The 14,812-nt window shown below is 43.7% G+C and overlaps 1 protein-coding gene across 8 annotated transcripts in view; it reads right to left on the reverse strand.

Annotated features, from left to right (window-relative positions):
* The window catches only part of SGSM3 (small G protein signaling modulator 3), a 34,670-nt gene that overhangs the window by 7,840 nt on the left and 12,018 nt on the right, over window positions 1-14,812 (reverse strand). For all 8 annotated transcript variants that reach the window (XM_040233246.1, XM_040233252.1, XM_040233247.1 and 5 more), the window contains exon 2: window positions 470-581. In XM_040233246.1, coding sequence (XP_040089180.1) covers window positions 470-476 — 7 coding nt within the window. In that variant the 5' untranslated portion in view covers window positions 477-581. The remainder of the gene's footprint in view (window positions 1-469; window positions 582-14,812) is intronic.

A 14,812-nucleotide genomic window follows, 5' to 3' on the forward strand; every position in this document is an offset into this window, starting at 1 on the left:
GGAAGACCAGCAATAGGAGATAAACATAATGCAGAGTATTCAAGGGGGAAATTCAAGTTGAGACACCCCCACCTCCCACGCGCCACCGGTAAAGGACTGGACCATCCAGAGTGGGATGGACGGGGTAGGGGAGAAAGCTAGCAACGTGCAACTTTTGGAGGCAGTTACAGGAGACCAGCGGTGTGCTCCAGACGGAACCGCCCTCCTCCCACCTGCGTATGAGGACTGCAAGGAGAGGGAGACAGGGACTCGGGGAGACAGGAGGCAGTGGCAGTAACCCCCCGCTCCCCGAGGCCTGTCAGAAGACTCCCTCCTTCCTCCACCTCTGACCTGGACGGTCCACGTGACCCTCGAAGGTCTGTGGAAAACAAGCCTGCTTCCCTCCCACCAGGAAGGTCCTCTTGGGTAAGACTCCCTTCCCCCTGGAGGGCCTGTCACCCCACTTCCAAGCCAGGCCCCTGCCTCCCACCTGACATTGTGCGGAGAGGACAGGAGAATCTTCTGCAGATCCAGACTGGGGTTTCCTAGCCTAGTGTCTCAGAGCTGGGAGGCTCCTCAAGTGTCATCTGGTCCAGAAACATCTGCTCGGGCAGGAGTGCAAAGGGGAAAGTCATCTACCACAGCCCCTCTGCAGGGGGTATATACGTAGACTGCTAGGCTGGTCCAGGGCGGTGGCAAGGGAAATGTCTGACAGGGAAAGAAGTCTCACTGGAAAGAAAAAGCCTACTGTTCTCAACATTTCGTCCAAGAGGAAGACACTGTGAAGAAGCTATAAAACTGCTCTTCTCAACAGCTTTGTGGGCCAAGAGGAGAGTCTGCTCAGTCCCCGCACTCCTACGGCTGGAGAGGACCACACAGACAGACTTCCTGATCCTCTACACTCAAGCAAACGTCCCCAAAACAGAAAACAAAGACCAGACACTGCCGAAACTTCCGTGAATAGGTTCCTCCGAGCCAGAATTTTTGAGGAATCACTTAGAACATGTCTGAGTCAGTACCTCCACTCCCTGACTCTGGCGTTTCCACTTCATCCACCACACTTTTCAGCACTCACAGCTGGAAAACTATGAAGCTGCAATCTAACTAAATCTCCTGTTATTGTTTAAACCCTTGCCTCTCTCTTTTTGTCCTCTGAAAAAAGTGACTCAATAATAAAAAGACAAATAGCCAAATTTTTAAAAACGGGCTTAAGATCTGAACAGACATTTCTCCAAAGAACAGATGTTAAGTAGCCAGTGAGCAGGTACAAAGATGTTCAGCATCATTAGTCACTAGGAAAATGCACATCAGAACCACAGTGAGAGACCATGTCACAGCCACGGGGACGGCTATAATCAAAAAGGCAATGATTGGTGTCGGTGAGGATGTGGCGAAACTGGAAGCCTCCTCTGCTGCTGGTGGGAACGTCAGATGGCGCAGCTGCTGTGGAAATCACTCTGACACTCCTCAAAAGGTGAGATATAGGGTACCATGTGACCCCAGAATTCCACTCCTAGTTATTTACCCACAGAAGTTAAAACAGGTGTCCATACGGAAAACTACATGGAGGTTCACAGCAGAATCGCGCGTTCCGGTCCAAATGCAGTAACAGCCCGTGTGTCCATGGACTGGTGCAGGAGTATATGGAAGGTATAGCATATCCACACGGGAATATCAGTCAGCCATAAAAAGGGATGAAGTGCTAATAATGCTACACCATAGTGAATCTTAAGAACAGTATGCTCAGTTAAAGAAGCCAGTCACAAGAGGATGAATAGTAGTATGATTCTATTTAAAAGAAATATCCAGCAGAAGCAAATCCCCAGTTACAGAAAGTAGGTTAGTGACTGCCAGGGGCTGAGGAGAGGGGACGGCAGAAGGCAGGGGAAGGAGGTGTGCGGGCTATCTATCTGTGGAGGTGAAAACTAGTCTGGAATTGGAGAGTGGTGATTAGCCACACAACAGCATGAAATATTCAAACCACTGAATTATCCACTTTAAAAGTAGTGAACTTTGTAGCATGTGATTTGTATCTCAATTTTAAAACAATAAATAATCAGCGGAGGCATCAGCGCTCAGGGTTCCCTCTCACTTTCTAACCTGCTCCTTTCAGAAAGAACCTATCATCACCTGCTTGAGCCTCGACAGAAATGCAGTTTCTCAGCCTTTTTCTGAATGAAGCCTTTTACTTCTAACCATGAAATGAAAGGAAGGTAACATAAACAGAAGATAACCATGGAGATGTGGTTGAAATCTTTTAGGACAAGTTGCCGTCTAGGTTTTGGAACCATATCCACCTAGCCCTAAACATCCTTCTGCCATTTTTCAGGTGACAGGAGCTCGAAGGTGACAGCTGTTGGCTTCATCTCCTCCCTGCTGTCTGCAGAGTTCTGGGTAAACTCGAAGGGTCACGTGAGTGAGCAAGAAACAAAAAGGAAAGTCAAAGAACCATCGAGGGCACCTTGAGAAAACATCAGCCTATGATGGACCCTTTACTCCAGCATACGTTGAAAGCTAGGCACATGAAAAAAATCTTAGCTCTTTTTAAAGACACACTTGCAAATCTGGGGCCAAAACTAATCAGTCTGTCCCAAGGGCAGTTCAGCTGGGTCACCAGCACCTCCTCCTGCCCAGACACAACCTAACTGGGCCATGTATGAGCTAAATGCTCATCATGATGGCCCACCTGGGAGGCAGCCCTCCTGCTTCCAGACAAGTCCTGCTGAGAAACAGATGGCATAACCCACTTCCCTAACGGGCCAGTCGTCCTAGACCTGTCTGTCTGCTTTGCGAGAGGAAGACGTAATGTCTTCCTTCAGTGTGACAGGTATGTGGGGCCTGGTTTGAATCAGAATTCTGTGATGGATGGAGCAAGTATTTTTACATTAAAGCTAGAAGTTCTTAAAATCATGTCAGCATTCATCCTCACAGCATATTTTGACGCAGATTATCTCCAGTCCTCACACATGAGCAACAAGCCCAGAGGAGACCCATGTACAGTCTCCCAAACGGACCCTGGTAACCGTGTCCCTGGCACGGCACCCGCTGAGAGGCTGGCGGTCAGCCACCAGCTCAGCAATGCTGGGGAAGAACCCCCGAGCTTGGCTGCTGGGAGCCAGTGTGAGGAATCCCACCCGTGACAAGGTCATGTGGCAGAGATCTCATGGGCAAGGCAAGTCAAATCTCAGGGCTTCCCCCTGGTATTTCCTGAGCATGTGCCCCCAAAAAACAAAGTCTGCCAGCCTTTGTACTCTGCTTTTCCACTCTCCAGACACACTCTGGAAAAGGTCAGCTCAGGGCTTTTTAGTCTTCTGCATTTGAAAGGGTGTTTCAATCCCAAAACCCCTCTGATGGCTTTCTAGCCTGCCTGCAGGACTCGTACAGCTGCGCATGTGATTGTTTGAGGCCTCCCAACCGCGGGAGGCAAAGGAAGCTTAAAACATCCTAGGAATGTAGGGGCTTCCGAGGAGTCAAAATCATTAGAATAGGACTGATTAAAGGTTTCATTTGTTGAGCCAATACTTGCTGCCAAATTTTCATATCTTTTATTTTTAGATATAGTTGGTATATAGAAAAACAGGTAGTAGACCTGGTATTAGCAACATTAGATCTCTGAGTTAAGTACTTTCTTTGTTATAACCCACTGCACCTTTGTTCTACAGGAATGTAACTTTATTTAGTACTTTGAGGGTGATGCAGAGTAAAGAAAAAACACTTCTAGGGAAAAGGAGTTTTCTGGCTGATAGACAATTATCCAGGAAGAGAGCCATAAAAATGTTAACAGGCCTCTTGGCCAGAAGATAATGTAAACCACCTGAGACCTTTTGTATACGGGAGGGTATGCAAAAGAAAGCCTGGTCTCAATGAGGCTCAGGACTGCTGCCCCTGCATAATTCTGCATATTCCATTATTTCTTTATGTACAACTTGGGGTATATAACCTGATTTTGAAAAATAAAGTTTTTGGAGTCTTGCACCCATGCTGGGCTTCCCCATGTCGTTCTTTTCTCCCCTTTTCCGGCTGAATTCCCATCTGGAGCGGGGAGGCTCACCACGTCTACTTACTTGCCCTGGCTGCTAAGATCCACGCGAAAGGGAGCCTAAGGCAGGGCACCCTTTGATATTCAAGTGGACGCCGGTGGCCTAACGTAGATGGTGCAAACCTCCTGTCTCGAGGTTTTATTGGTTTTCCCCGTAAACCAAGTTATTCAGCATCCTTTTCTCCGCCTAAATTTCCTACTATACTATTTCTTCCTAATCTAATCTTATATTTTCTAAACACATAAGTTTTCCTCGCCTATCCGTCTCCCCTTCGAATCACCCTGGATCCACCCGGGCTAGACCCTATCACTCGGCCATGCCACTGTGGCCCGGAGCCCTGGGCGAGCACGCTGCTGGGGCAGCCTTAGGAGGGTGCGGCTTTCCAGCTCATCCTCTGCCACCTTTGTGCAGGGCCAGACGGTGCTGCGGTTCAAGTGAAGACCTCTCTGGTCAAACAGATGCGGATTCACACCCCAGCTCTGTGGCTCCCTGCTTATAACCTTGGGCACATTCACATCACTTTTTCGAATCTCAGTTTTCTTCTCCACAGACTGGATAGAATAACAGTGCTTACATCCTAAAATGGTTACGAGGATGGCGTGAGGACACAAAGGGCCCTACTGCCCTGACACACAGTGAACGCTCAGGAAGCAGCAGGCGTAAGCAGGAGTCCCCCTAACTTCCAGAAGGTTACTGTTAATTACTGGACCCTCTACACTGAGCTTACTAAAGGCCATATGACAACTGCTGAAAACCATCCATTACAACCTCAAAAAACAACAACTTCCTATGGTTCAGTGTAACACAGGCCAGTTGAGATCATCAGAAACACTTCTCATCACCAGCGCCTCAGAGGTAGTGACCTGGCTGTTTCCTCCAGAAGGGTAGAGGACGTGCAGAGGAAGCGGGTGCTGTCTGTGGAGGACGGAGCGGGCTGGGAAGGCAGTTCTCAGCATACAACTACGTTTCCGGACCTTGGCTTGCCCCTTGTTCGTTCAGTCACTCAGCAGTTACTGAGCGCTGCCATGAGCCAAGCATGGCTATCAGGGCTGAGATGCAAAAATGAAAAACGCAAGTCCCCACAATTACATCCAAACAGAGACTCAGATGGCGAACACAGAAACAGCTGCCAGACGGTGCAAGCTACAGTCCTCTGAGGGATGAGGTACAGAAGTGTCAGAAAGGGGCCACGTAGCTAACATGATCAGGAAAAGTTCTCTGAGGATTAGGTGACATTCAAGCAAAGACCCAAACAAAAGGAAGTGGGAGCCAAGTCCTGTGGCTCCTGAGGCAGGAGGATCCAGGCGGCAGGAGCAGCAGCAGGGTACATGGCAGGCGGAAGCAGCTGCAGGGGCAGCCGGCTCAGGAGGGCCTTACAGCACAACAGAGAGCCGGGTCTCATTCTCCTATGGGTTCTAAGCAGCGGTGAGCCCCAGTCTGACTCCGGATTTGAAAGTTCTCTCCGGCTGCTGTGCAGAGAAGACTGCAGGGCAGGGGGTGGTGACGTGGTAGGAATGATGTTGGCTTTGTTATTGTGGGAACAATGAGAACAGGCCAGACTTGATATATTTTAAAGACTCTCTGCAAATTATATATATAGACCATTTCTCTCACTAACTGCCCCGGAATCCCTGAGTTCCCAACAGGAGCTGGAAGTGATATCACTAATCTGGGCAGGCAGGTTTTTCCAGCTTCCGGTTGCTATGGTAACCTTCCTGAAAGCAGCCATCTGGGAGCTGGCTGAAGCAGCCAGGTCACTGGTGGCCCTGCTGTTGTCACAGGGGTACTAAGAGGCAGAAACTTGAATAACAAAGAATATACTGGAAGCAGATTAAAACACGTAAATGCAGTTCTTAAAATTACCTTTTGATCCAGTAATATTCTCCTGGAAACTTATCTTAAGGAAATAATTCACTAGAAGCAAAAAAGTGTGCATGAAAAGGTCTACTTCAGCATCATCTATACAACAAAAACACAAGAACAATTTATACGTCAGATATTATGGGAATTAATAAGATCTGGCTATACTGACACTGTAAAATGTGATATAATCATTTCATATTCCAGTTACGGACTTCTGCTTCTGGCCGAGATGTAGCTATAAGGAATTGGATTTACTTTCCCAACCTGTTCAAACAGCTAAAAAGCCAGAAAGATACATGAAACTATGGCTTCCAAACACTGGACAATAGGCCGCACAGGACAGTGAAGCCAGGGAGAGACAGAACAATTGAGCTGAGCCCTGTGACCACCTGGAGAGAGTCTGCAGTCAGGACTGGGCACCCAGGAGGGCCGAGGAGCTGCTGAGAGCTAAAAGCCACCAAAGCAGCCTGGATATGTAGAGAAGAGACCTGCAGAGAACTCCAGAAATCTGCACACAGCACCTGAGAGAGAGAGAGAGAGAGAGAGAGAGAGAGAGAGAGAGTGAGAGAGTGAGTGTGTGTTTGTGTGCGTGCGTGCGTGTGTGTGTGCCTGTGAGCTACCCAAGGTTGGGAAGACAGCCACCTGCAAGGAATGTGAGGAATAATACCTGAAGCTCACTCTGAGTCATCGTGATTATATTTTCCTTTTCAGAAACTGTGGAAGGAAATTCACTTAAATTTTAAGAATTTTTCATCTATGTTCATAAAGAAGGCTTGATTGTAGTTTTCTTTCCTAGTAACACCCTTCTTGGGTTTGCCATCAGGATGGTATCTGCTTTACAGAATGATTGGGACTTAGTCCCTCTTATTCCATTTTAAGGAAAAGATTGTATAGAAACTGGCATTATTTCTTCCTCAAATGTTGAAATAAATCACCAATCAAGTCTCCGGTGCCTGGAGTTTCCTTCATGAAAAGATTTTCAACTACAATTTTTTAATAGAGATAAGGCTATTCTGATTATCTATTTCTCTTGAGTGAGCTTTGATGGTTTGTGTACTTTCAAGGAATTTGACTATTATCCAAGTTGTTGAATTTATTGGTAAATTGAGTCCAAAGTATGCAGAAGAAAAAAACAAACAATAAAGATAACCACAAAAATCAATACAATAGAAAACCAAAAAGAGAGAGAAAAATCAATGAAACCAAAATCTGTTCCTCTGAAATCAATAAAATCAGACTGATCAGACTGAACAGGAAGACAAGACACAGATTACCAGTATTATCAGGAATGGAAGAAGATACACTACTATAGGCCCTGTAGGCATTAAGAGGGTAATAAAAGGATATTCTGAACAACTTCTGCCAGTAAGTTCTACAATACATAAAATTAATACCATCATGACCAAGTAGAGTTTATCTTGGGAATGCAAGATAAGTTGTTTAATATTTAAAAATCAATGTAATTCAGTATATCAACAGACTGAAGAAGAAAAACTATATGATTATCTCAATAGATGCAGAAGAAACATTAGACAGAAGTCAACATCCATTCATGATAAAAACTCTCAGCGATCTAGAAATAGAGGAAACTTTCTTATCCTAATAAAAGGCACCTACAAAAATCCTACAGTTAATATCATACTTAAGATAAATGCCTGAATGCTGTCCCCCTAAGATTGCGAACAAGGAAGATTCAACATAATTCCAATCAAAATCCCAGTAGGATATTTTGCTAAAACTGACAAACTGATTTTAAAAGCTAAATGGATAGGCAAAAGAATAAAAACACTCAAAATATCAATAATTTGGAAAAGCAGAAAGTTGGAGAATTCACACTACCTGATTTCAATACTTACTATAAAACTATTGGGTTGACCAGAAAGTTCATTCAGATTTGTCCACAATATGTTATGGAAAAACCTCAACGAGCTTTTTGGCCAACCCAGCACATGGAGTACTGGGTGAGACTGGCAAAAGGAAGGACACACAGATCAATGGAACAAAGAGGCGACCCGGCAACAGACCCATCCACGTGGTCAGCTGGAGTTATGAACTGATCTGTGTCCCCCATCAAAAGGTATGTTGAGGTTCCATTCCTGGGTACCTCAGAATATGACCTTCTTTGGAGAATGGGGTCTTTGCTGATTTAACCAACTTAAGACGACCTCATTAAGGTGAGCCCTAATCCATTCTATCTGATGTCTTTTAAAAAGGGGAAATTTGGACACAGATATGAGAGAGAGATGATGTGGAGAGATGGAAGAACACCATGTGGAGCACAGGCTGGAATTATGGTGTAATAAGCCAAAGAATGCCTGGGGTTACTAGAAGCTGGAAGAAACAAGGAAGGATCCTCCCCTACAGGTGTCAGAGTGAGCATGGCCTTGCTGACACCTTGATTTCAGATTCCTGGCCTCCAAAACTGAAAGACAATATTATTGTTGTTCTAAGTCACTCAGTTTGTTGAAAGTAATTAACTTTCAACAAAAATACAAATGCAATTCAGTGGAGAAAGGACAGTCTTGTCAACAAATGGGCCTAGAAAAATCACTACAAAACTTCTAGAAGAATGGACTTCCCTAAGTAGCCCAGGGGTTGAGAATCTGCCTGCCAATGCAAGAGACACGGGTTCAGCCCCTGGTCGGAGATGATCCCATATGTCATGGAGCAGTTAATCCTGTGTGCCACAGCTGCTGAAGCCTGTGCACCCAGAGCCCACGGTCTGCAGCAAGAGAGGCCTGTGTGCCGCAACTACAGAAGGCCACACACAGCTACGAAGACCCGGTACAGCCAAAAGTTAAAAAAACAAAACAAAACAAAACAAAACTTCTGGAAGAAAACAGGAGAAAATGTCTGTGACCTTGGTTACACAAAGATTTCTTAGCTATTACACTAAAAGCATGATATATAAAAGAAAACATTTGATTACATTATCAGAAGCCACAGATGGTAGAAAATATATTCACATCACACATTTGATAAAGAACATGTAACCAGAGTATAAGGAATTCTCAAAACTCAGTAAGCTAGAAACAAACAACCCAATTTAAAAAAGAAAATGGGCAAAAGATTTGAACAGGAGCATTACCAAAGATACAAAGATGATAAACATCCAAAAAGATACACAACACCCATGAGTCATTAAGGAAGGCAAATTAAAACCACAATGAGATTATTACCACACACACACATTAAATAGCTAAATTAAAAAACAAACCACCACCACCACCTGACAATATCAAGTGCTGATGAGGATTCAGAGCAACTAGAATTCTCACTTATTGCTGGTGGGAATGCAAAATGGTACCACAATTTTGGAACAGCATTTGGCAGATTCTTATAAAGGCAGACATATACTTAACCATATAACCCAACAAACCCATTCCTAGGTATGTTTATCTAAGGGAAATGAAACTTTTGTTTACACAAAAACCTGTGTGAAAAGGTTTGTGGCAGCTGCGACTGCCAGAATCTGAAAACGCAAATATCCTTTAACTGGTGAATGGATGGATAAAGAATTGTGGTATATCTATGTAAATAAAAAACTACTGAACACTCAACACAGATGAATTTTCTTTTAATTTTTACAGTAGGCCCTTGATTATCTAGTTTAAATGTAGTAGTGTGTACCCATTAACCCCAAACTCCCACTCTATCCCTATCCTCCAGTCTCCCTCATTCTCTAAATCTGCAAGTCTGCTTGTTTTGTAAATAAGTTCATTTGTATCATTTTTTTTTAAGATTCTGCACATAAGCAATATCATGTATCTGTCTTTCTCCATCTGACCTACTTCACTTAGTATTATAATCTCCAGGTCCACTCAGGTTGCTGCAAATGGCATTATTTCATTCTTTTTTTACGGCTGAGGAGTATTCCATTGTGTATATAAACCATAGCTTTATCCATTCATCTTTCAATGGACATTTAGGTTGCTTCTATGCCTTGGCTACTGTAAACAGTGCTGCTATGAACACTGGGGTGCTCGTATCTTTCCAAATTAAGGTTTTCCCCAGGTATATGCCTCAGGAGTGGGATTGCTGGATCATGAAGTAATTATATTTAGTTTTTCAAGGAACCTCAATACTGTTTTTCCACAGAGGCTGCACCAATTTACATTCCCACCAACAGCGCAGGAGGTTTCCCTTTTCACCACACCCTCTCCAGCATTTATCACTTGCAGCCTTTTAAAGATGGCCATTATGACAGGTCATATCTTTTTTCCTTCTCACTGTATTCATGGGATTCTCAAGGCAAGAATACTGAAGTGGTGTGCCATTCCCTTCTCCAGCGGACCATGTTTTGTCAGGCTCTGACTAGAAGGGACAGATCCTTTAGCCACTCCAGGGAGCCAGACGACATGCCTGGTGCCCCGGTTGCCCCACTGCTGGTTCTCGTTGAGGATGCAACCTTCACCAGGTGTTGGCCAACATGCCACCTGGGTTTTCCAGTGGTCGTGTACAGAGGTGAGAGCTGGACTATAAAGAAGGCTGAGCACTGAAGAATCGATGCTTTTGAACTGTGGTGTTGGAGAAGACTCTTGAGAGTCCCTTGGACTGCAAGGAGATCCAACCAGTCCATCCTAAAGGAAATCAATCCTGAATATTCACTGGAAGGACTGATGCTGAAACTGAAGCTTCAATATTTTGGCCACCTGATGCAAAGAGTTGACTCTTTGGAAAAGACCCTGATGCTGGGAAGATTGAGGGCAGGAGGAGAAGGGGATGACAGAGGATGAGATGGTTGGACAGCACCATTGAGTCGATGGACAGGAGTTTGAGCAAACTCCGGGAGTTGGTGAAGGACAGGGAAGCCTGGCATGCTGCAGTCCATGGGGTCACAAAGAATCAGACACAACTGAGCGACTGAACTGAACAGCTTCATTGGAAGCAGAAGCATATTTTTGGGAAAAATAAAGCTCTTTTCAGTCATATCTTTGCAAATATTTTCTCCCATTCCGTAGGTTGTCTTTTTATTTTATTTAGGGTGTTCTTCGCCGTGCAAAAGCTTGTAAGTTTCATTAGGTCCCATTTGTTCATTTTTACTTTTATTTCTTTTGCCTCGGGAGCTAATAAAACACTGGTACAATTTAATAGAGAGCTTTAATTTTTAATGGTGAGGGTGGAAGTCTAATTGTAGTGAGTTGAACTGGGAATAGAAGAAAAATGGAGTAGATCATGAAGATGTGATTTCAGCCATTTAAAATGTATTTAATACATATACGTTGAAGGTAATATAAAAAGAATATGCCTGGGTTAAGTGGTAGGAGTATGGGACTTACTCATTTTGATTTTAAATGTTCTCTTTTTTGAAAAAGTACAGAGGTATTGTGTTTAAAAATAATTATACCACATCAAAACACTTGTACACAAATGTTCACAACAGCATTATTTATAATAGTCCAGAAGTGGGAACAATTCAAATGCCCATCAAGTGATGAATGGATGAACAAAATGTGGTATACCAGTACACTGGAATCAAGCACTGACATGCGCCGACGTGGAGGAGCTCACCAGGCCCCTCTGTCCCCGGGATTTTCCAGAGAAGAACACTGGAGTGGGCCACGTCCTCCCCCAGGCGCGCTTTCTGATCCAGGGACTGAACGTGCGTCCCCTGTGAGCCACCTGGGAAGCCCTGGTCTATCCCATACACTGGAATATATCATTCTTCCTAAAAACGAGTCACGTACCGATACATGTGCCAACGTGGTTGAACCTTGAAAACATGCTCAGTGAAGGCAGTCAGTCACAAAAGATCACACAACATGTAATTCTATTTATATAAATTGCTCAGAATAGGCAAATCCAGAGACACAGAAGGGAGGGGGAAACAGGGAATTACTGCCAGTGGATATGCAGTTTCTTTTGGGGTGATAAAGTATTCTGGAATTAGACAGTAATGGTTACACAAAAGTGAATACACTGAAAACCTCTGAATGGTATACTTTATTATATCTCAATTTTAAAAGACTACAGTTTAAGTGGCTTCCCTGGTGGCTCAGAGGTTAAAGCGTCTGCCTGCAATACGGGAGACCTGGGTTCAATCCCTGGGTCGGGAAGACCCCTGGAGAAGGAAATGGCACCCCACTCCAGTATTCTTGCCTGGAGAATCCCATGGACAGAGGAGCCTGGTGGGCTACAGTCCATGGGGTCGCAAAGGGTCGGACACGACTGAGTGACTTCACTTCACTTCACAGTTTAAGTACAGAACACTGAGGAATAAGAACGTGTTCTCCTTGTGTTTTCTGAGGTCTGCAAATGAAGCCTGAACTTACACCAGCTATGCAGTTTCTTGCCTTCCTCCTCCTCCTTCCCTGTCAATATTATTTATCACCTCAAGTATCCATCTTCAATGTTCATATGAAACCAAAGAAAGCAAACGTGAAAAAAAGGTGCAAACTATTAGACATAGTTTATCTGTAACCGTGAAAAGAACCCCTTTCTTTCTCATTTATAACTAACACTTCACTAAAACTGCTCAGCATGAATCTCACTACTTAGCAGCAGCTGTGAAGTCAGGAACTCCCTGAGCTGCTAAAAGGTAAAGTCCGTCATTTTCCAAGTTACTGTAACAAGACCTCCCTCAACGGTCTAAGTAATCAGTGGGAAAAGAACTGACAACACTTAGAAACCAGATTTTCAAGTTTTTTTTTTAAGGCTAAACAAAATCCCCAGGTATCTGCCTTCACATGGGGCTGTAGTAGCTTTCCACTACAGTGATGTGAAATACTTTCCCTAAAGCAAAAGCTACTAAAAGCAGTTTAAAGGAAAAGAGATGCTTATAAACCAGGAGACCAGAAAAGTCCATCAATTTGCAAGAAGGCTCTAAGGGGGAAGAATGCTGTTTCTGAATCTGCTGCTGCTGCTGCTACTGCTGCTAAGTCGCTTCAGTCGTGTCCGACTCTGTGCGACCCCATAGACGGCAGCCCATCAGGCTCCCCTGTCCCTGGGATTCTCCAGGCAAGAACACTGGAGTAGGTTGCCAACGGAAACGGCCCCCTGTCCCCTGAGTTTTCAACACAGCCCAGACGTTTACTTGGCCTCCTGCCACCCTTGAGCTAGGGTCAGGGAGACACGGGCTGTGAGAGCCAGCAGCTCAGGTGCGCTTCTTCCCAATACTTCTGGGCACTTTGCTCTTTTCCACTGAGAACACGAAGGACAGACTTAAGTGGCAGTGGGACAAATGTAAGCTACAGGTCAGAAGACAATCTCAGCAGCATAAACACAGTCACTGGTTTATATTCTGGGAAGGGAAGTTTGGGACTCTCCTCTGAGCTTTGTAATTATACTAAAGGAATTAGTATAATGTCATTATACAATGACATTAACAGAAATCAAATTTTAAAAAAATTCTGCCACAACTTTGCCAATTCAATAAGTCACATTTTCTTCCTTCCTCTACTCACTTTTGTTTTTTTTCTACACACATACCTAGTTCTTATATTTTAGATTTTGAAATATTTTTCTCTACTGAACATTAAATTATCATTTCCCCAGTAATTATGCAGTCTTTGTTCTGTAATTTACTGATGTAGTCATCTTTTGATACAATATTTAGGCACCCAACAGCAATTTTTGTACTAAGAACAGTGTTGTGAGGAATTTGACCTTTGAAGATTTTTTTAAATGAAGTTAATGCATCTGTTATTCTCCAATTAAAAATAAAAATAAAATAATAAAATGTATGTGTTGTGCTTAGTCGCTCAGTCCTGTCTGACTCCCTGTGATCCCATGGACTGTAGCCCTCCAAGCTTCTCTGTCCATGTGGAGTCTCAAGGCAAGAAAACTGGAGTGGGTTGCCATGCCCTAAAAAATGTGTCTTTTCTACTTTATAGTGTCAGTTTTGTAAAACAGAAATAAGGACTAGATTAAGAATTACTGGCTAGAGTTTAATATGATGCCACTTGAAGCAAGGTAATTAACCTAATGACCCCTAAAGTGAACCTTAAATTTTATAATATTATAATAATAGCACAGTGGAAAATTACTATTTTAATAGTTGGCTCCAGAATGCTTCCCAGAGACAAGGTTTACCTCTGTTTGGGAAAATATTCTGATAAGCTCCTTAAAGGTGGAAGGTAAACCCTGAAGATGCAGATTACAAAAGGAGAGATCTATTAATTGCCTAGCAAAGGAAATTAATGGAAATTTGGAGGTAGGGGAGAGGAGAAAATAGGGGTTACGGAGGGGAAGGGACAGAGTCTAGGAATGGGTAGGAGCTGCATCCTTCAGGACAGAGCGACCCACAAGACAGTATCACGCTGCAAGACTGGAAGCTGCAAGGCCTTGGGGGTGGGCCAAATGCCTCTTAAGAAAAGGGCAATCCAAAATCCAATATAAGTTACAGTCTTAATTGCAAGGTATCGTCCCTTTGTCTTCCATACCTTCAGTAAAGCCTGTTCTACTCATAAGATCCTTAACCGTGGGGGAAATCAAAGAAAGGTATGGAAGTAGGGACAATAATGAAAACCTGGTGAAGGGTGCTGGCTTTCTTACATAAGGGATACAGGACTTAGGTCCATTTTATTGACATTTCAAGATAAGTGATTTAGGCTGATAATGTAATTTAAGTTTTACTAGCTTATTTCTTTGGCATATAAAGTAACTACTTTTATATAACTTTATTTCTGTAAAAACACAAGCAACACTTCAGCAATACTACAGAGTTTAGTTCCTGACTCTACAGTATTGTTCCCTCACCTTAAATGAGCGCCATCAGTGGTTCTCAAACTGCAGAGTATATTGGGATCACCTCATGAGAAACGCTGGACTGGAAGAAACACAAGCAGGAATCAAGATTGCCGGGAGAAATATCAATAACCTCAGATATGCAGATGGCACCACCCTTATGGCAGAAATTGAAGAGGAACTAAACAGCCTCTTGATGAAAGTGAAAGAGGAGAGTGAAAAAGTTGGCCTAAAGCTCAACATTC

The sequence above is a fragment of the Oryx dammah genome, unplaced genomic scaffold, assembly GCF_014754425.2.
Source record: "Oryx dammah isolate SB20612 unplaced genomic scaffold, SCBI_Odam_1.1 HiC_scaffold_29, whole genome shotgun sequence".
NCBI lineage: Eukaryota > Metazoa > Chordata > Mammalia > Artiodactyla > Bovidae > Oryx > Oryx dammah.